Source organism: Onychomys torridus, chromosome 21 (genome assembly GCF_903995425.1).
Source record: "Onychomys torridus chromosome 21, mOncTor1.1, whole genome shotgun sequence".
Taxonomy (NCBI): Eukaryota; Metazoa; Chordata; class Mammalia; order Rodentia; family Cricetidae; genus Onychomys; species Onychomys torridus.
This window is the reverse complement of record NC_050463.1, coordinates 19,904,338-19,927,259: the sequence shown is the minus strand read 5'-3', so window position 1 is coordinate 19,927,259 and position 22,922 is coordinate 19,904,338. Positions and strand designations below refer to the sequence as shown.

The 22,922-nt window shown below is 45.5% G+C and overlaps 1 protein-coding gene across 1 annotated transcript in view; it reads right to left on the bottom strand.

Annotated features, from left to right (window-relative positions):
• Nucleotides 1–22,922, bottom strand: part of Thada (THADA armadillo repeat containing) — a 289,455-nt gene that overhangs the window by 42,373 nt on the left and 224,160 nt on the right. Inside the window, 3 exon segments of the mRNA XM_036170461.1 lie at nucleotides 707–779; nucleotides 1,314–1,432; nucleotides 2,582–2,955. Coding sequence (XP_036026354.1) covers nucleotides 707–779; nucleotides 1,314–1,432; nucleotides 2,582–2,955 — 566 coding nt within the window.

The window sequence follows — 22,922 nt, the reverse complement described above, 5'->3', positions numbered from 1 at the left end:
CTGCTCTCTCAGAGTCTACTGGTAGCCTATGACTCAAGGGACAGATCCCTCACCTATCCATGACTGACTGCTGGGAAGGCCTATGCTGTGCAGGCCCCGTATAATAAGTAACACTGCTGTGTCCCGTCTAGAGGATGTGATGTCACTGTCCTTCTCCCTGTCTTCCAGCTCTTCAATTCTCTCTGCCCCCTCTTCCGCCATGTTTCCTGAGCCTGGGAACTGTGCCTCTTGAATACACTTAGGTATGTATCTGTCTCACGGCCTTTCCCAGGAGGCTGGTTTGCTTACTTTAGTCCCACTTCACCCTCAAAGGGGATGTGGGACAGGTTGGGCCCACATGGGACTCGGTTCAGATACAGCTCATTTACATGACAGGCAGGGTATTCCAGCCTCATAAGTAGCCCACCAAGCTGTACTCCTAAACATCCTTGACTTGCCTGCTCAGTCCTCCTCAAACGGTCTAGCTATTGATATGGGAGAAAGCAATGGACATATGGGTGCTGGGGACGGGAGACTTCACCCTCAGAGGCTCTAGTCAAAAGTGGCTACAACGAGAGAGAAGAAAGCATGTGTTCTGAGTCTTTGCCCGTGATTCCCAGAGTGAAACTTCAGGACAAGTAACATTTCTGTTGAGTTGCCGTGATTCTGTCCACCACCACCCTCCGGGTAGGAACAGGCCTCAGGACAGGGACAGAGTCAGCCTCACCTCCTCACATGTCTGCACGTGGTAGGCAATTACTCTGGATGCAAGTCTCAGAGCTTCACTCTGGACTTCAGACCTGGGAAATGAAGAAAACGAAAACTCTCAAATTCTCAACAGTTACCACACACATAAGTCAAGTTCAACACAAGAGATGACAGGGGCTCATGTAACTGAAACTCGCCTCAAACTCACAACGTAGGCAAGGCTGACCCTGAACTTCTGATCCTCCGACCGCCACCTCTTTTGTGCTGGGATCACAGGTATGTGCTACCACACCAGCTTTTGTGGTACTGGGAATCAAGTTCAGGGCTTTGCTGATGCTAGATAAGCACTCAACCAACTGAGCTATATTTAACATATTTTATGCACAAATGTTTATAGCTTATAACCTTTGTAGATATTAATCCTTTACCTGGTTGTACAATTTCTTGTACCCTTTGGTTACTAGTGTGAAAACTGGACATTCTGGAGTTTAAAACACAGCTCCGAGGCTGAGGCTTAGAAAGGAACCCAGTCCCTGAGCCCTTAGGGAAGACAGCGAGCAGGCTCTCCCTACATGATGATTTGAAGGGGCATTAATCCACAAGACTGCACAGAGGCCGAGGCAAACCTGTCCTTGGAGGCAATATCCATAGTCCAGATCAGGAACTCCTGTGGGGAGAGGTGAACGCAGCCCTCTGTCTGGGGAAGCCATTCACCGGGGTTCATATGACAGAGGACCTTCAGGACCTGTGGGTCAAATCCAAGAAAACAAGATAAATAAACACACAGGAAAAGTCTTGTGGTCCTAAATCAAGATTGTTTATGGCAGTAAGGAGGGAAATCTATTTTCAAAGAGCCCCTAAATTCCACTGAATTTTGTTTTGTTTTGTTTTTTTGTTTTTTTGAGACAGGGTTTCTCTGTGTAGTTTTGGTGCCTGTCCTGGATCTTACTCTGTAGACCAGGTTGGCCTCAAATTCACAGAGATCTGCCTGGTTCTGCCTCCCGAGTGCTAGATTAAAGGTGTGCACCACCATCGCCCGGCTCTGCTGACTTCTTATTTCCTCTGTAACATCTTTGAGGAACTGAGGCAGGGCAGAGCAATGACAAGCTTGAGGGTCCTTGGTGAGCTAGTATCAGCACTAGAAGCTTATGTGACCTCACACATGCTAGACTGAGCCAGATTCCCCTCCCTTTTCCACTTTTTAATTTTGGGACAGTCTCACTAAGTACTCAGGCTAGCTTTGAACTCACTCTGTAGCCCAGACTGGCCCCAGCCTCCTAAATATCTGAGATGTCATGCCCGGAAACCTTACTTTCATTTTGACCAGGCTTCCCAGGTAGCCATTTGCCTATAATTAGGCGTATCAGTCAAGATAACCTGAGATGTGTCATGGCTAATGGAGGCCAGAGGTGACGTCAGTTGCTTCCCTTGACCATTCTCCAGGTCTCTCACTGCACTTGGAACTTCCTGGTTTGTCTGGTCTAGCTAGCCAGCTTTCCCCAGGGATCCCATCTTCATCCCCTGAGTGCTGGCATTACGGGTAGGCTGCCATACCTCGCTGCCTTTTACATGGGTGCTAGAGATCTGAACTCTGGGCCTCATGCTTGTGGGCCAGCACCACCTACTCTGCCCTCCAGCCCCCCTGCTGATTCTCACTGATCTTTCTAAGGACAGAGAGGCTGGACTGTAACTGGAGAATCTTTACAGCAGCTCCACTGGCCTCAGGGGCTCTTCTACACATAAGCCAAGCAACACAGAGCCTGGTCTTAGGGATGCTAAGTCACTGTCTGCTGCCCAGCCAGCACAAGCCTGACTTGCTTTCCTCGGCTGTATCTTCCTGGTGGTTTACAACTGAATGTGGGACACAGAGGGGTCAATGCAGCAGAGACCCTACCCGGCAGAAACATCCTGGGTGCTTTTCCTTCATCGCCAACAGCAGGATCTCTTCTCTCATACTACACAGCAAGGGAGGTGGTCCCTTCTCTCCCAGTTCACAGGACATTGCCCTTTCCAGCAGGGTATCCAGGGTTAGCAAGCGTACTTCAGGAAAGGAAGACTCCAGAAGCCGAGAAAAGGAGAGGGGAATAGCAGCGGCCTGTCCTTCAGCCTCAGCCAGAGATGCCCACACTTCAGGGATGGCTAGTTTGGTAAGGCTCTGCAGGTACTGCGGCAGGCCTGGCACCTTGAAGGTCCAGGGGAACCCTGTAACCAGCTCTGATCCCAAGACAATTCCTCTCACATCTTCCCAGAGGCCAAGACTCTCCAGAGCTAGACAGCAAAAAAGCAAGGAGAAAGAAGTCATGTTTCCATGTGGTTTTCTAGGAAAGGATACAGGAGAATGAATGGGAGGCATCAGTGAAATGAACGGCTGCATTTCTTCTGGACCCTCAATGCAAACCAGTCACCTCTGCTCAGGAAAGCCTCTGAAGTGCCCAGGGGAAAAGTCCAAACTTCCTGCAGGACTTGGGTCCCTGTAAAGCACCAGAGGCTCTGGGGTGGATCCTGCAGTGCCATGACACTCACGAGCCAGCACACTTCGCTGTTAGTATAATAATTGTCACAAGGACTTTTCTCCAGCTCCACTCACTGTCCTAATTCTACCCCCTGATGACAGCCCTGTAGGCATCTGCTCACCATTATTTTGGTCCCTCTGTTTGCTAAGATGGGATTCCTCTTCCTGTTGCAGCTCAACTGCTACAGGCAGATCTCACCCTTCTTAACTTGGAGCACAGAATGGTCTTAACCCTGCATTAGCTATCCGGGCCATTCACCTCCCTTGCTCTGACACCAGGACACTGGCCTTACTGCTGGATCCTGATGCAGTCCACGGAAGCCACGGCCTCCCTTCTCTTGAATGATCACCGAGAGAGGAGCTGCCTTGTACCTGGAACTTAGGGCAACTTGTTTGCTTTGTTGGGTTTAATCCTATGAAACCATCTCTACCTGTTAAGCTTTATGTTCTGCTTTCAGTTGTGGAGATTTTTAAAATATAGTCTTAATTCTAACTCAAAACTATTTTGCCTGCTTCCTATGTGCTAAGCATTAGATGGGATAGGATCACTGCCCTTAAGGAGAGGTAGTCAGTCATCTTTGAGAAAGAGACATGTGGGGCCCATTCAAGCCCAGGGAACCACCTGAGCAAAGTGATCCCCCGGGAAGTTACGGGTTGTCTGCTTCCTCAGGACACCGAATGCGAAGCGAGGAAGAACGGGGTGAGGGAAGGAAGGAAGATGCAAAGGGCACTGATGCAGCTTGGAACTTCCCGGAAGGGAAGCGGAAGGGCATTCACCATGGTGCTTTCTCTCTTTAAGGAAGTGTGACTAAGCATTCGGAAGAATGAATGAGCACCATCCCATGCTGCTGGCAGGCAGTGGGGCAGTGGGCTTCCACAGTGTAGACACTGGCTCACCATGTACAGTCTTCTTGGTCTTTCCTAAGACTCATGAGGCAGTGAATTGAAAAGACCAGCCTCTGCTTGCATGGAGGTCCCATGGGTGGAAACTGTGATCCAGAACCGAGTGAGGGGCCTCTAGGAGGAACAGGAGGCTGGAGGGAGGAGTGTCCAACTTTTTATAATAAGCAACTGCAGAGATAACAAAGAATTCCTTTCCTACAGCGGTTCTCAGCCCAGGGAGCGTGTGAAACTCATTGGGGAGATTTAGGAAAACATGTTCAGGGACACCTGATCACACGTCTGGGAGAGTCTTAGCAGTGTAGTTTTAAAGTGACCCAGGTCATTCTGGTGTGCATCTGGGACTGACAGCTACTGTTACTGTCTGGGGCTCCACACAGACGATACTCCCACAGTAGTTGCTCTGGCAACGTGAGATTTCAGAGTCTCCTTCAACATGGGGTTCTGACATTTTCATCTGTATGAGCACCTTCTATCAGCAGGGCACAAGAAACCGACAGCAGCTCTTGGTCACAAGTTCAGCAGCCTTGGCTAGCAGGCAGTCATTTTTAAACTGTACCTTTCCATTGGTCATCTCAAACTTGACTACTTTGGGTTCCTTCTTCCCTGGGAAGCCACGGTCTCACCGAAAGGATCAAGTTTAACTGGCCCTATTGTATCTGCACTAGGTTTAGTCGGTTCTGGTAGTCCCATCTTGCATGGGGCTTTCCCAGCTCTTCCTGTTGGGAAGTCTTTGCATGTCCCCACCAGTGTGGTCAGCACAGTCAAGAATGTGTAACTGAGACTCACACTCAATCTGAGTTCATCTTCAGATATGGTTTTTGTTCGTTCTTCAGAGTAAAGTGTATTTCTAATCCTTAGGATGATGGCTTAATGGCTGGATTCACGCGGAAGGACACTACCTCCTGCTGTTCTGTCGGGCCTCGTTGGAAAAACACTCCCCGGTAAAATGTTATTGGGCTCATCCTGTAATCCAAGCACTTTGAGGCAGGGGGATCCCTATGAGTTCAAGGCTATCCTGGGCTACACAGTGAGACTGACTTTGTCTTAAAAATACAAAACAAAGTCATAAGTAATGGAGCAGACAGCTATAAATTACCAATTTAAAAAATATGTTTTATTTTAAATTATGTGTATGCATGTGTGTGTGTTGGGTATGTGCATGTGAGTGCTGGGAGGCTCGACTTTGGCACCAGATTCCCACGGAGCTGGAGTTACAGGAATAGTGAACTGCCAGATGTGGGTGCTGGGAACCAAACCTCTGTAATAGCACTTAACTCAAAGCCACCTTTCTAGCTCAGTTGCCAAATTTTTATTTTTGCAAAGTAAGAGTGTTAAAAAGCTAGAATTAGCCAGGTGTGGTAGTACATTACTGGAACCCCAGTGCTTGGGAACAGGCAGGAGAATCAGGAGTTCAAAGTTATCCTGGGTTATATCCTGTCTTGAAAACTAAACCAAAAGACTCAAACTCCACCATTATCTGGGCATGGTGGCTAATCCATGTGTATAATCCCAGCACTTGGGAGGCTAAGGCAGGGGGTCTGCAGCAAGTTTAAGTTTATCCTGGGCTATGTAGAATTCCAGGCCAGTCTGAGCTACAGAGTAAGACCCTGTCAACAAAGACAACCAAAGTACAACACCCCCCCCCCCCATCATCACACAGAAGAGGAAATGGAACCATAGTGTGCCAGTGCAAACAGTTGTCTAGTTCTGGGGGTTGGACCTGGGTCTGTCCATGCCAGGCAAGCAGATTACCTCTATCTCACACTCTATCTCAACACCAAGGGAAATGGAAACAATTTGGCTTTAAAAAGTGTGCCACAGCATCATCTCCCTGCAGTTTAACCAAGGTCTGGTGAAGCATCACCAGGGCCAGCACTGGTAATGGCAGGTCTGGGAGGCTGATGACAGTTTCCCGAGGGTCCACCTGCACTACTCAACTCTCCTGAATACATGTTTCTCAGGGAGGAATGAAGGAGCACACACAAGTCCCGTCTGTGTGCAGCTCAGCAGCCACTCACCCTGTGTCCTCAAGCGAGCTCAGCTGTACCATCTGAGTATGTCTCAGTTCCAACCTGGGGATTTCAGTATTACCTTGCACCCAGAACAATGGCACCTAAAGTTAACTTAGAACCTCAAATCTGCCATTCCTAACTAGCCAAGACAGGGACACTGACACTGATCAGGCTGCTGACAGATGACTTAGCAGCAGCATATTAAGTGAGTTTGGGAGAAAGAGCTAATCTTTTTTTTTTTTTTTTTTTTTTTTTTTGTTATACTGTATGTTTATTTCTACTCTTGTTTAAGGCATTATGTTTATGCAGCTCATTTAAAATGTAATATATAAATAAGAAGTACAGATTAATAGTCATTTATAATAACAAACTTATAGTCATGTTAGTTAGGTTTTCAAGGTCTGAGAAAGAAGTCAGAGAAACATCACCCTTTACAATAGCCACAAATAATATAAAATACCTTGGGATAACACTAACTAAACAAATGAAGTACCTTTTTGATAAGAACTTTAAATCTTTAAAGAAAGAAGTTGAGGAAGATATCAGAAAATGGAAGGATCTCCCATGCTCATGGATAGGTAGGATTAACATAGTAAAAATGGCAATCCTACCAAAAGCAAACTATAGATTCAATGCAATCCCCATCAAAACCCAACACAATTCTTCACAGACTTGGAAAGAAAAACACTCAACTTCATATGGAAAAACAAAAGACACAGGATAGCTAAAAGAATCCTGTATAATAAAGCAACCTCCGGAGGCATCACCATCCCTGACCTCAAGTAATAAAAACAGCTTGGTACTGGTATAAAAATCGACATATGAACCAATGGAATTGAATTGAAGACCCTGACATTAATCCACGCACATATGAACATCTGATTTTTGACAAAGAAGCCAAAACTATACAATGGAAAAAAGAAAGTATCTTCAACAAATGGTGCTGGCATAACTGGATGTCAATATGTAAAAGATTACAAATAGATCTATATCTGTCACCACGCACAAAAAAGTCCAAGTGGAAGAGCTAATCTTAGTGGCAGGCTTGTAGACCATCATAAGGTCTGAGCTACTCATACAGGTTTATCAAATGCCTGATACCAGTCTCTCTGTGCTGCCCAGGTTGGCCTCAAAGCTTCTTTTAAATTCACATCTGTAACTTCAGTATTTGGAAGGCTGAGACAAGATCATGAGTTCAAGGCCATTCTGGGCTACAGGGCAACAACTTGTCTTAAATGTATGTGTGGAACACACAAACACACACACACACACACACACACACACACACACACACACACCTCAGTTGGTAGTATGTATGAAGTACTGGGTTCAAACCTTCTACCTGAAATGAATACCCCCTTCTACACACCCCAAAACCCAAATTAAAGATGCGTATTAGTTTTAACAAGGGTATTCTGAAAAAACTGTGGCTGATACCACTGCCACATAATTATGGATACATTGGGGTTAAAATACAAAGGTATTTAATTTGAGGGGGTAAGAAGGGAGGGAGAGAGTAAGGAGGGGGGGGGGGGGGGGAGGGGAGAGAGTGAGAACATACACAATTAAAGGAGAGGTCCAACTCTCCAAGAGGACTAGGAGTCTCAAATTTTAGCTGCTCACCCCAGAGTTTCCAATCCAGTAAGACCCTGCAAGCATGTTTGCTAGCAAATTGCCAAGTACTGCTGATGCTGTAGAGTGGCGGGACCACATGCACTTGACCTTGGCCCATCTGGGGTCATCTGCTCTTCTGGGTGCCACACTTGCCTTGCTGAACGGAATTCTGCAGTCTAACTGGTGTTTGCTTCAGCAGAGTGTTCCCTCACCAGAAGCCAGCCCCTTGCTCTAGTTCTCAGCCACAGAGCTCCAGAGCACATACAGTGCCCAGTCTTCACTGTGATGTCATTCAACAAACACCCCAACAGTCTTGTGCTCAGCTGTCCAAAAGACAAAGGCCAAGAAGGAAACGTTGTACAGGCTGGAGAGACGACATTTCCTTGGTCCTGGCAGAGATGGTTACAGACAAGCTGCAATCCAGAGGCACAGATGGGAAAGGATCCTCCTCCAGAGAGAAACAGACCACCAAACAACAGAGGCTCGGGCAGCTGACGAGGAGCTGATGGGCAGCTGACCAGCAGGTCACAATGAGACTCACTAGGTTATCTTGGGACTCACCTGCCACTGAGACGCAGAGGCTCTTACGCTGCTCCTGCCACCTCAAGTGAGGAGTCTCTTTCATATTTTGCAAAGGCACCGAATTCTCTGATGCTGCTAGGTTGATACAAGTTTGCAGATGCGCTGGGGATAGGCCTGCTGTGTGTAAGGCCCTGCATTTGATCCCAGCACCACACAAACTGGGTGTGGTAGTCTACTCCTGTGATCCCAGCACTGGTGGGGGTAGGGGGATCACAAGATCAAGGTCACTTAGCTACACAGTGGGTTAAAGGGCATCCTGGGATACACAAGACCACACCCCTGTCCCCCCATAGGTTTGCAGACATAACTGTTCTAAGTTTTCTCCCAGTGTCCCTCAACGGAGGGACTAAGAAGACTGAATTTGCAGTGGGGTGTCCCACCAGCTCTCAGTTCAGTGAGGACTAGAATCTGAGCCAAATGAAGTTCTTCTGTGAAATGGCTGATAAACTGGGTCTAAAAATAATCAGCTGATAATTTGTACTCTGTGAATGTTAATGTCTTGTTATGCAATTTCTCAGTAAAAAATGTTACTTGTACAGAACAGGAAACCATAGGAACTAAAACAACAACAAAAAAATCAACTGATTTATTAATTCTTGGCTTCTCCTTATCAAAGGGAAATTCCATTCTTCTGTCGAATCCCCTGCCTCTCCCAGTAAACTGTAATCCTGACCCCAGAGGCCCTTTCAGTCACAAACATAGAAAAGGACTGGGAGAGGACTTAGAAACTGGTCTTCCCTGAACTGGTCCTGGCTGTTCTTTCTTGCCAGATGTTGTCTTTAGTTCTTTGACACCCTTCAAAGACGCATACAGGGGTTGGCCCTATCACATATATGGCCCTCTGAGAATATTCCCTTTTCCCTTGTGTGCTGGCTCGTTCATGTCAACTTGACACAAAGTCAAGTCATTTGAGAGGAGGAACCTCAATTAAGAAAATGCCTCTATAAGATCCAGCTGTAGGCAAGCTGTAGGGCATTTTCTTAATTAGCGATTGGTGGGGGAAGGCCCAGTTCCTGGTGGGTGGTGCCATCCCTGGGCTGGTGGTCCTGGGTTGTGTAAGAAAGCTGACAGAGCAAGCCAGAAATTAGCACTCCTCCATGGCCTCTGCATCAGCTCCTGCCTCCATGTTCCTGCCCAGTTTGAGCTCCTGTCCTGACTTCCTTTATTAATGAACCCTTTCCTCCCCAACTTGCTTTGGTCATGGTGTTTCACTGCAGCAACAGTAACCTGAACTAGGACACTTTGGTTGTACATATGTTTTCAGAACCACAGACCTCCATCTCATCCCTAGGACATATTTAGGCTGGCATGGAACTCACTATGTGGCTGAGGACAACCTTGAACTTCAAACCTCTGTGCCTGCATTTCAAGTGCTAGCTAGCATTATAGGCTTGTGCACCAGAGCCAGCTCAGAAGCAGCTATGTTTAAGCAAAGGACTCTTACCGGCTGCAGGGGATGGATCTGCTAAGTATGCTATTTGAAGAGCACTTGTTAAGCCATAAACTAAGACACAGCCCTTCTAGCTTGGGAATCAGAAGAGTCCAGAAAAGATGAGTGCATCAGGTTCATCCCATGCAGAGGGACCAACATTTTTAACTTCTTCCCTCCGTCTCCATCCCACCTAGCCTTTGCTCAATACAGAGAGCAAACCAGGAAACACTGTGGATAAGCACAGGACAAACTCAAACACAAACTTGCAGTTATTTCCCAGCACAGACTGCTGCTGCTTCTTCAGAGAACTGCCCTGCAGTTGCCTCCAGACTAGCTGGAGTTTGCCCATCACTGCTGCCCCTTTCGTTTAACCTGATCCCACAAAGGACTTTAAACCGCTCTGACATCTTCAGACAACTGGAGACAGCAGGGAGACACTCCGAGGGGGACAGCGGTGGACAGGCTCCTCTCAGTACCTGGCCTACCTCTGCTGCCTCACCTCCACTGAGAGGGACAGACCAACCATCTCAGTCCTTTGCCAGTGTTACAAGACAGTCCGAAGACTGGGCCTGAGCTCTGACGTATGCATCTTAAGAAACAGAAGCGAAGACCAAAGAGGTCTCTGGCAGCACTGGATTGCAGACAAACTGCTGGAGGCGTGATCTGCAAGGAGGGGCAAGTCCAGCAGAATCTGGTCGGGCTGTGAAGCCACAGAAGGTGAGCCTAGGGGGAAGTGCACCCAGTGTTACCGTTTGGATGTCTGTCCCTACCACAACTCACAGTGAAATTGAATCTCCACACGAGTGGAGCAAGTGGGGGGAACTTTAACTGGGTGGTAATAAACACCAGAGGAAGCTACGAAATTGAGGCCCTGATCCAGAAGGACAGTGGCTTTATAAAAAGAGAAGACACCTGGGCCAGGAAGCTCTCAACACGTGTGGCTCTCTATTGTGGATGACAGTGCAGTAGGCCTTTGTCAGATGTCAACACCACATTCTTTCACTTCTAAAACTGTGAGCAAAACAAACTATTTTCTCTCTAAATTACATTGTCTATAATGCTTCTAGCAACAGAAGATGGTCTAGACACCAAACTTCTGCTTAGAAGCCCCACCCCCACGCCATAACCATCCTTTTTTTGCTATTTACTTAGCTTCCAGACAGCTGTGTTTTCACAGTGTTAGCTTTTTTCTCTTTACGATTTTTCTGTAAGTTTTCACAATTCTTTCTATGACTTCCATCTGATCTTCTGAGGGCACTGCCTTTATCTTATAGATATAAATACACAGATATAAAGATAATAAGAGGTGTCAAATGAGGTAGAGGAAGTGATTCTGCATCTGCACTGTTCTTGAAGAATTACTGTAAGAATCACCATCAACTATCATCAACCAGAAACTGGAAACTGTTGTTACACACTGGACAGGGCAGGGCATATCCTCCTGGACAGAGCCAGGACACTAGCACAGAGGTGAATGATGAGATTAGTGTTGGGAAGGTCAGGCTGCAGACAGCGGGGTACATTTCTGGAGAGGAAGAAGCCCTGGTGATCAGCACGGTTGCAGGGCAAGGGGTCTTGGGATATGGCTCCACACTTCTGTATGCAGAAAGAGAAACTGCACAGGGCGAGGAGTGAGGACAAGAAAACCACAGAGGGCTGAACAATTCAATTCTTTAGGCTCCCAAAGCTCATTTTAGTTTTGCTTTCCTATCCAGAGTGGGGCCCTTGTAGTGAGGGGGGCATCACACACGTAACCGGGCATTGCCATACAGTGGAGCTGTCTGCTTCGAACTAAAGGGTCCTCTTCAGACTGAACCTTCCAGGACAAGGTTAAAAGCAAGCCTCAGAAGACCCCGAGGGACCTAAGCAACATGGCTGTGCTAAAACAAACTCACACATCAAATGAGCAGCACAAACCCAGCATCCTCCAGCAGGAAGCTGACCCTTTCTGTATCCAATAATAACCACTAGGCAGAGAAGAAGGGAAGTGGGACCCAAGATGAGAGGGAAAATTCAAACAAACAAACAAAACAAAAGACAAATGCAGAAATAGTATGTAATGAGAACGAGGTCATGGAAACAGCTCATATAAAATACATTACTCATGATAAAGAGAGAAATGCAGAAGATATGAAGGTTATAAATGAAACTTGTAGAGACCAACAGTACAATGTCTGAAATAAAAACACACTGGATAGATTAGATAACAAAAGAAGAGTTAATCTGGAGATACAGAAATGGAAGACAGGAAAACTGAAACACAAATTAAAAAGAAAGATAGAGAAGCCTAAAGCATGAGGTAACTGCAGGAGACCTAACTTATGTGGCGGGATCCCTGAAAGGAGGAAGGACGTGGGTTAGGGGAAAGAGTGCCAAAGGAATGATGGTGTGAGGGAACTAATAATCACAAAGACATTGTCTCACGTCACACACAGGAGTTACACAGATGCAGATCACGAAACCTAAGTGTAAAATCTAGAAACATAAAGCTTTAGAGCTAAAGATGCAGCCCAGGAGTTGTGAGTGGGTGCTTGCCTGGAAGACTGTAGAGCCTATCCCCAGCACCCCAAGCCAGCCAGCTAACCAAAACAAAATCCCACTAAGTTTAAGAAGAAAGTGTGACCTTGAGATAACAAAGACTTTTTCACTAGGGCACAGAAAAACATGAGACATCCAGGGATGACGGTGCACATCTATTGTCCTAGCATTCTGGAGAAGGCAGGAAGATGGTTCAAAGCCAGCCAGGACTGCACTATGAGTCTAAGCCAGCCTATGCTACACAAGGAGACCCTGGTTAAACCAAACCAAAGCAATCAACCAAACGAAAAACAAAACAAGTTCTTCCACAAAAGGAAGGGAGGGGGAGGGAGGGAGGGAAAGAAAAAAATCAACTGGACATCGTCAAAATTAAGAATGTGTCTACTGCAAAGACACTGTTCAGGAGATGAAAATGAAAGTCAGAAAGAGGAAAAACTATTCCCAATGTCTACCTCTATAAGAAACTCAATGCAGAGGAAGAAACGAAACCTCAGGCCTATGAGATGACTAAGTGGGTAAAGGCTCCTACTGCCAAGCTAGAACCCACGTGGTAGAAGGAAAGAACTGACTCCCACAGGCTGTCCTCCCACGGGTCTAAGGGCACATACATGTGTGGCCCAAAAGAACCTATGGCTCAACAATAAGACAAACACCAGTTTACACGAGAGTTGTGGAAATGTTGGATACTTTGCAAAAAAGATGGCAAATACTCAAAGATGCTCAACCTAATAAAGATGCTATACATACTCAGTGCAACAGCCAAGCTGTCAAAGATAATACCAAGTGTTGACAAGAACATGGAGCAACAGGACCACCCTTCTGGTGGGAATGTAAAGTGTGCAGCTCTTGTGATAAACATTCTGGCTGTTTTAACATACACATGGACAGTCACATACAAAGGATATGCTTGTATTGTATCTCATACCAAATTAAACAATTAATCCAAATGAAAAAATTAACCCCAGATGGATCATAGAGCTATAAAACTTTCAGAAGAAACGGATGGAATCTCTGTGGTGTTAGACAATAGGTCTTAGGTATAATGTCAAATACACAGCCACAAAGGGAACCACAGATTCGGCAGACTTTTTCAAAACACAAACCTTTGTTCATCCAAAGACAGCACCATGAAAGGTGACATAAAAAGTCTTGAAGAAGAGGAAAAACCATTTGCAAATGTGTGGTTTACAAGGGATTAAAATCAAGAACATCATGGAGGGCTTTCACAACAAGAACAAAACATAATTATTGAAATCTAAGTGTGAAAGGAGGGCTGGAGAGATGGCTAAATGATGGTTTTCTAGAGGACTGAAGTTCAGGCCCCAGCCCCCACATCAGGCAGCTCCCAACCAACCACCTGTAACTCCGGCTCCGGGAATCCGACACCCTCTTTTTATTTTGAATGCAGATAGAACACTGCATTCATAATAAATAAATAAATCTTTAAAAAAAAAAAAAAAGAAAGAAAGTGCAGCGTTAAGTCACAATATGGATGAAACTTGAAAACATTAAGTAAAACAACCCAGACGTGAAAGGCCACAAAGGTCTGCTTTCCATTTATGCAAAATATCCAGAACAGACTTATATATTTATTTGTTATATATACAATGTTCTGTCTGCATGTATCCCTGCAGGCCAGAAGAGGGCGCCAGATCTCATTACAGATGGTTGTGAGCCACCATGTGGTTGCTGAGAATTGAACTCAGGACCTCTGGAAGAGTAGTCAGTGCTCTTAACCTTTGAGCCATCTCTTCAGCCCTAGAACAAGACTTAAAAAAACAAAAACAAAAACAAAAACTTATGTGCACTGCAGTTTAATAGACAAGGCCAACTAGTTTCTGATGACTGGGGATGAAGGGCTGGAGAGGGGAGAGGCGGGAACATGAGAATGGACAGAAACCATGGAGTTCTGAGATCATCCGCACATAGGAACAGTTCTTTCTCTGGGGGTAGGAGTGCAAGTCAGAAAGTTTCAGGACAGGGTTCTGTCACAGACACAGCCACTCAATCCAAGTGCCACACTATGACCAGCATTTAATTAGATCACTGAAATGGCAGGGACAGTCTCCATCTTCCTACCAGACAACATGAAACTGCAGTTCTAAGAGTGGTCTCTGTTCACACTACTCACTTGGAGTTAACATGGCAAGCATCACTTTAACTTACTTATCCAATGCCGCCCTGAGTAAGGGAGTTAACTGCTTATGTCAGAGTGCACTGTTCCTTGAGAAAAGCAACAGTTCAGACCAGAGTCCAGTCTGGAGAAAACCAACTAATCTATTGACGACAAAAACCTCGGCAATTTTCTTGAAATTTCATAGGTGCACGCTCAGAACTCTGAAGTCCCCAGGGGCCTCCAAGCCCTGTTCTCAACCCCCTCCCCTGCTCCCACCCCAGCTGAGAGGCTCACACCAGCTGTGTCACGTTAGACAGGTCTGTGTGCAGTAGTAATAAGGGCATACAGCCGAGGGACAGTGCAAATCATGTTCAATTTGTTCAGATGGAATTGGTTACATTTAACCTAATTAGACTGGATAACGAAAGCAGGTGTTCGTAGGTTGCCAATGTTTTTATTCTCTGTAACTGTTCAGCTGCATTTCCTAGTAACTCCATAGAGGAAGTTCTTGGGTCATAAAAATCATGGACTGTATTTCTTCCCATCATGTATAGAGTGTCAGTGTTCTGAGCAATCAAAACACAAGCACTGTTGAAGAGGCTGCACACCCCTCACCACTGGACTGTCCCAGCACTTAAGCTGGCTGAGTGGAGAGCTGGCAGTACCAGCATACAATCTACAAACCTGAACTGTAATACAGAGTAATGCCCATCTACAAAGCACACCGGTCGGCAGTTAGACTAGTTAGGATGTGGACTTCACTCTTGTGAGCTGGTCACTTTTAGGGCATCTAGAAGAAAAATAGTAACAACTATAAAGTAAGATTCCAGTTGAAGGAGTGTTTATTGTACTTGGCAGAGTGATGAGATCTGACCTATAAATCCCAACACACAAAGAAACCACAGAACAGCCCCCAGCAGCCTGCTACTGGGAAGTGTTGGTGTGGTGGCCCTAAGCATGTCCGTTTTCGAAGGAAAAAGAGGGCAGGTCCTGCTCAGAGTGGCAGGTGCTCTCTTTCTAGTAACACATCTGAGTCCCAGCTACACTCTCAGATGCCCCCACACTGTTAGGCAGGGAAGACACTGTAAACACTGTGATTCAGAAGCTGCAGCAGAGAGAAGGAAGCCTGGGGCTGAAGAGCTATGAAGCAGTCAACAAAAGTTGGCCATTATTGTTAACCATGACAAGGGCGATGAAACTGAAAATAATGTTTTCTAAAATTGAGAGCAGAAGGTCTCTACATCCAAGGAGCAGGGAAGCTGCCTCCAGAGACCCATGAACAAAGGAGTACGAAGCCAGGCTAGGGACACAGGCCTGTAGTCTTTACTACTCAGGAAGCTGACGAGGAAGATGGGAAAGGTCAAGGTCAGTCCAGGCACCTTAGCAAGGTCTGAAAGCAGTGAATACAGAGTGCTGAGGACACAGGTCAGTGGTAGAATGCTGGCCTAGCAACTGCACAGACCTGGTTTCAATCCCCAGCATCACCAAAAAGTGCAGGAAGGACATGCTCTTCTCTAGCTAAAACTGTGATGCCAGTTCTTCATTAACAAACACCTTCAAGATTTCCTATTTCAATAGATTGAAATATATATGAATACAGATAAGTATAAAACAACTTTCACAAAATTAGTAAAATGGGGTTGGCTGGTAGGGCATGCAAGAGGCTGAGTTCAACCTGAAACCATGCTAGGTTCAAGGTCATCCTTGGCTAGATGTTAACTTTGAGGCCAGTCTGCACTACATGAGATCCTGTCTCAAAAAGAACAGCAACAACAACAAAATTCATAAACTGTAGCTTAGGAAAGGAAACATACACACATAGCATAAAATGGAGTCTAAACACATAAGTATGATGTTTATTTAAATATGTGATAAATATTCAACTCAATAGCTGTGAAAAAAATTTAAGGGGTAGGTTTTCAGGCAAACAGAAAGTCTATCTGTCAGAGCCAAGGGGATAAATACTGTGGTGGTTTGAATGTAATTGGCCCCCATAAGCCCATAGGGAGTGGCACTATTAGGAGGTGTGGCTTTGTTGGAGTGGGTATGGCCTTGTTAGAGGAAGTGTGTCACCATGGGGGCGGGCTTTGAGGATTCCTAGGCTCAGGATACAGCCTAGTGTCTCATTGACTTCCTGTTGCCTACAAAATGAAGGGCTCTCAGTTACTTCTCCATCACCATGTCTGCCTGCATGCTGCCATGCTCCCTGCCATGATGATAATGGACTGACCTCTGAAACTATAAGTGAACCACCCCAATTAAATGTTTTCCTTTATAAGAGTTGTTGTGGTCCTGTCTTTACACCAATAGAAACTTTAACTAAAACAAATATTTAGCTAGTACCAGAGAATATTTAGCAAATAAATATTTCAGTGGATATTTTCCTATCTGAAAAAAGTAACTTAGGTTGGATATAAGATTAGCTTTAAAGTTCTGTCTTTGCATACCCTAGCACAGGTCTATAACCCAACCCCTCTGTCTTTGCACACCCTTGCACAGGCCTGTAACCTGGCCCCTCTGTCTTTGCATACCCTTGCACAGGTCTATAACCCAGCCCCTCTGTCTTTGCACACCCTTGTACAGGCCTGTAACCTGGCCCCTCTGTCTTTGCATACCCTAGCACAGGTCTATAACCCAGCCCCTCTGTCTTTGCACACCCTTGCACAGGTCCTATAACCCAGCCCCTCTGTCTTTGCACACCCTTGCACAGGCTTGTAATCCAGTCCCTCTTTCTTTGCACACCCTTGTACAGGCCTGTAACCTGGCCCTCCTTCTTTGCACACCCTTGTACAGGCCTGTAACCTGGCACTCCTTCTTTGCACACTCTTGTACAGGCCTGTAACCTGGCCCCTCTGTCTTTGTACACCCTTGCACAGGCCTGTAACCCAGCCCTTGGGCCTCTAGACTTTTGCTTTCTCTCAGCTGCAGCTGAGACTAATTTTCCTTCCTGCAGGAGAATGATGCATGTATGCTAATAAAGACAGAAAAGGGAAAAGGAATATAAGGGATGGAGTGTCCATGCGGGTTTAAATCACTTTAAAACTCCAAACATAATCCCAGATTTGGACTTTTAAATGCAGCTAATGGGTGAGGAAACCTTGAAAGATTTAGAAGTATTGTAATAAACGTTTGAAGCACACAGAACATGTCACTAGTACAGGCTTTTCTAATGACCCTCTATGCCTCCTCCTCCTAGGTTTTTTCTCATTGTGTCCCCAGCCCTTCACTGTGGTCCTAGGACATTTCAGAGATAGGAATGACCTCTCAGTGCCACTTACAGGACGAAGTTTGAGACCGGTGGGCAGAGCCTCCTCTATTAAAACCCAACCCAAAATCTCCCTGAAAACAGTGCTTTATCATTTTGGTAATTAGTCCCATTTATAAATACATTTATTATGTAACTGATTCAGACAGGCAAGATGGTTCAGTGGGCAAAGGTGCTTGCTGACAAGCCTGATGACCTGAGTTCAGTCTCTAGAACCCACATGACAGAAGAGAACAACTTCACGAAGTTGTGTGCGCATGTGTGCACACGCAGCACACACATTGTAATGAAAATGTATGTATGAACAGAGGGATGACACTGAGTTGTGTAAAATCAGTAAAATGAAAATGAGAGAAGAAGGGTCCTCTGACTCCACCATCCTGAACTACTTTTTAGCACTGCTGCCTTTCATTCTGGCCTGGCCCCCCAGTCTCCATCTCCCGCACCCCCAATATTGGTTATCATGATGACCAAACAAAACATCCCTGAGAGTCGGTGAATGAATTTTCAGCACCACTGGACTTACTCATAATCCCAGCACTCGGGAGGCAGGGGCAGGCAGATCTCTGTGACTCAGAGTTGAGCCTGTTCAACAGAGCAAGTCCTAGGCTTGCCAGGACTCCATAGTGAGATCCTGCCTCAACCAAAGCAAATGCAGGCTGGCCAGAGGGCTCAGCAGTTAGAGGCACACTCCACCAAGCCTGACAACCAGAGTTCCATTCCCAGGGTCCATGTCACGGTGGGAGGAGAGAACAAAGCTGGAAAGCTGTCCTCTGACCATGTGTGTGCCTTGGTATGACAGTACCAGCAGACACATGCACACACAACAAACAAACAAATAAAAACATAAAGAAAACATTTAAAAGGTGCACCACGCCAAGCACCTTCAGTTATACTATTTATAAGAATTGGCTGCTTAAAGGTGCTGAGAATCCAGGAAGAGTGTAGACAAAGAAAGGCCATGTTGTTTTAAACCCACGTAACCCTACCCTGTTTTTCTAGCACACCAAGTTCCTTTGCCGATACAGTCCAATGGCCCCTTAGATTTTGGTCTATGAGGCTCTCTGTGACTTCACATCTGCCTTGCCAGCTTCACTTTTAGTAACACTTGCTTAGCTTTGAACCCTGAACTTCAAGCACCTAATTCTTTGAAGATGGTGCAGACTCCCTCTCTGTTGGGACTACCCACCCTTGGCTCATCTTCCGAATCCCTGCTATTGTTAAAATCTGATCTGACTGTGACTCCCCTACAAAGCCCCCAGCCCCAAAGAGAAACAAACTCCCTGCAGTGCTTCCCTCTTAGCCCAAGGCACTGTTCACACTAGCTCTGGATACACGTGCTCAACATAATCTGATGCTAGCATCTCTCATGAATACAAGTGAACACAAACCACCACCACCACCAAAGCCCTTTGTCCACATCAGTCAAGTCGTCACAGGCAGCTGTGGCCTGGCAGCCTGAGCTGGTAAGTGAGCATTTCTCCTTTCCTAAACGTTACCACCACCACCACCGGCAGGAGAACTGTGAGTATGAGGAGGAGCAGAGTCATGCCAGGTGGCAAGGGCAGGCTGGATGTAGGCTTCCAGATGATGATGGGGGCATAATGGAGTCCACAGGAGCCAGCAAGTACTGAGTACTTACTGTTACATGAAGCATATTCTCTGCATGAGGCTTATCATGAAAAATGGCCTACTACTCTAAGACATAGACTCTTTGGGAAAAAAATCACTTAATTATTTTTCTAACTACTTTACATTATTTATGGAGGGGATGAGGATGTGTGCCATAGCACCTGTGTGGAGGCTGGAGGATATTGGGGAGGCTAGGGCTCCTCCTTCCATCATGGCAGTTCTGGAATGGAATTCTGGCTGCCAGGCTGAGTCATCTTGCCGGCCACAGACTCATTATTCTCGCAACTGAGAAAAAGTGTCTCAAAGAAATCAAGTACTGAGCTAAGGTCATGAAAAGAAAGAAAGAAGGGAAGGAAGGAAAGAAGGAAGGAAGAGAAAGGGCAGAAATTGTATTTAAAATCAGGGATCAGGCCTCAGAGTCTATGTGGTGTAATGACTATGAGTTTTTAAGATGATGATGCAGACACAAATATACATAGTTATAATTATATATACACACAGAAACAACACATTTGAATCCAGGGAATTAATTCACATCAGATTGACACATTACATTAAGCAAGACTGTACCTTTTGGGAGGAGGGCTTGAGACAGGGTCTGTGTAACTTAGGCTGGCCTCATACTCATTATGCAGCTGAGGATAACCTTGAACCCTGATCCTCCTACCCCTACCTCCCAAGTGGTAGGATTACAGAGTATGCTACCACATCCGGCAAGACTGTATCCTGACAACCAATGGACTGTTTCATCCCTTTTAAAAACGGATGCAAACTGTATTTTAATCAGTCAGTTAAAAACTGACTGATTTCATGAGGGCCTGCTACAGTGCTAGCTAGTGACAAAGAGCCCACGCCATTGTCCATTCTCTCTGGGAGCTCACAGGAGGAACCTAGTATAATGCTGTGACTTGGAACCATAGACTATATATAGTCTAGTAAGGGACCACTCATTTGGTGGCAGATTTACCCAGTGCTCAGGTGCCGCTGTCAACCACTCATGAACCACGAGAGTAGACTATTGCAAGGTCACTGTTTTGAACTTGGAGAGCGCTGTCCATTCTAATAACTATCTTGCCTGAAATTTGGTTAATTTTAGAGACCTAGTACTTCACAGGAGGGAGAATGTACTATTATTGCTATGTGGGCACATTCTATGAATACAGCATTGATACATGTATGTGTGTGTGTGTGTGTGTGTGTGTTTGTGTGTGTGTGTGTGTGTGTGTGTGTGTGTGTGTGTGTGTGTGTGTGTGTGTGTGTGTGTGTATAGACAGGTCATGTACACATATATCATGTATTCTGTGGCTTATGAGGTCAATTCCCAAAGGTCTGATATGAACAATGTGTGGAACTTAAAAATTTCTATTCTCTACTTTTCCCTTTTCACATCACTCCATCTGACAAAGTTAAGCACATGTACTCAGTGATAATAGCTTTGTTTTTCTTCTTTTCCTATTTTAGTAGTGGTTTTTTTTTTCCCCCTAATTTTTTGAGACAAGGTCTCACTATATTCAACCTTGGCTGGCTTGGAACTCACTGTGTAGACCAGACTGGCCTCAAACCTACCGCCGTTGTCCAGTTTTGGTTTCCCAGACATTGGATTACAGCTCTGAGCCATTATACCTGGCTGAATAGTTGAATCTGAATTTCTCAGTGGTGCTGGGATTGAGTTCAGGGCCTTTGCACATGCCAGGCATATGACTGGCTGTACCCTAGCTCCTCACATTTTGAGTAAGAAGTGGAAAAAACTCATGAAATTAATTTCAATAATACATTTAAAAATTTAATGTAATCAATATAAAAATTTGAGAAATTCTCTCGTTTTAATATTTGAACTCTATTTTAATTAATTAACTGTGTATTGGGGGGGCACGGCATGAGTGTGCCATGGTGAGTGTGTACAGGTCAGAAGACAGCTTTCAGAGGTTGATTCCTTCCTTCTACCATGGGTGTTCTGGGGATCAGCCTCAAGTTGTCAGAGCTGGCAGCAAGCGCCCTTACTCTCTGAGCCATTTACCAGTCCTGCTCATTTAAAGAGTGTTGGGAAGTGCAGCCCAGGCTGAGCTTACATTTGCACTTCTCTTGCCTTAGCCTCCCCAGTGCTGGAATTCTCTGAAATCTGCTATACGTTTTATATCCATAGAACATCTCAGTTTGGAGCAGCTTCATACGTCAAATGCTCAAATGCCACTTGGGGCTGGTTTCTGCCTCACTGGGCAATGCAAGTACAATACATTTAGAGCTGTGGTTGTCACTAGAGAAGAGTGCTCTGTTCCTGCCCCATCTTACTCCACAAACAAAGGACGCTAAGAGGAGCAATAATGCATGCAAGAGGAATACTGTTGAGTGACGAAGTCACTGTGTGATGACCCTTAACTGGGGCAGATGTTACAATTAATGCTAAAAGTTTGGAGGACAGAATTATTAAAAGGCCCCAGAGACATTTTCATGGAGTCCATAAACAAAGGATGAGAAAGAAGGTGGGGAAGCAAAGGCTCATTACAACATCCAAGGACTGACCCTTTCGTACCAGACTAAACACAGTGCACATCTGGGTGAGGTGGTTTCACATGCCCTTTGCCCCTGCAATGCACTTTAAGGTAGCTTGAGTTTGAGAACAGGGTTCAATATGGACAGAGCTGGACCAATGATTTCCAACACACAACTTTGTAGTATCCTGGTGAAGAGGTTAGTGAGCAGGCCTTTCAGACACACCTGCAGTTACAGATTTGGAATTTGGATGAGATATAGAAAGGCAAAAATCTAGGAGAGCTTGTTTGGTAGCATCAGGTTTACACTCTTTTTATAATCTCTGGGCCCAGTTAACTCATGTATAAACTAAAGTGGATGCAACACATAGGTTCCTTATAGCTGAAAGACAGATATTTTATCATACAAGCCTGGATATTCTCGAGAACATAATAAGGGGACAATATTCATAACTATTGTGATGAGAGCTACAAGCTGGGACTTTATCTCTCTCTCTCTCTCTCTCTCTCTCTCTCTCTCTCTCTCTCTCTCTCTTTTTTGGACAGGATCTTATGTAACCCAGGCTAGTTTAGAACTTGAGTAGCTGAGTCTAGCCTTGAACTCCTGATCTTCCAGTCTCTACCTCTCCAGTACTGAGATACAGGTGTGCCTGGCTAAACCAGGATGTGGTCCCCATAGACCAATGTGATCCTACACTACTGGGCGTGGAGAGGATTCTGTGTTCTGATTGTCTCTGTGTGGCTACAGGGGCTTTGTGAGCTAATACTATCAATCTAGGTGAGGCAGCTTCAACCCCTCCTCCCACAAAATGTTTTAAATTGGTTTCAATTTGGGAGCAGAGATCTACATGGACAGAGCTGGACTCTTGATAGCCTGAACATACTTACTGAAGGCAACAAATCACGGACAAGCTAACTCCAACAGAGGAGAGGCCTGGCCTGCTTGTACTCAGAAGCTCCTTGGACAGGCTTAATCAATTAGGAGAGGCTTATTTTAACCAGTTGCAGGCTCATTATCCTGCATTCCACTTTGGATTGGTGAAAATCTGTTTCAGTCTGTGGCCTGGAACTCATGTACTGCACTTCCTGAGGCCTCTTATATAAACATTTCAAATTATTTTTTATTTGGGATGTCCTTCT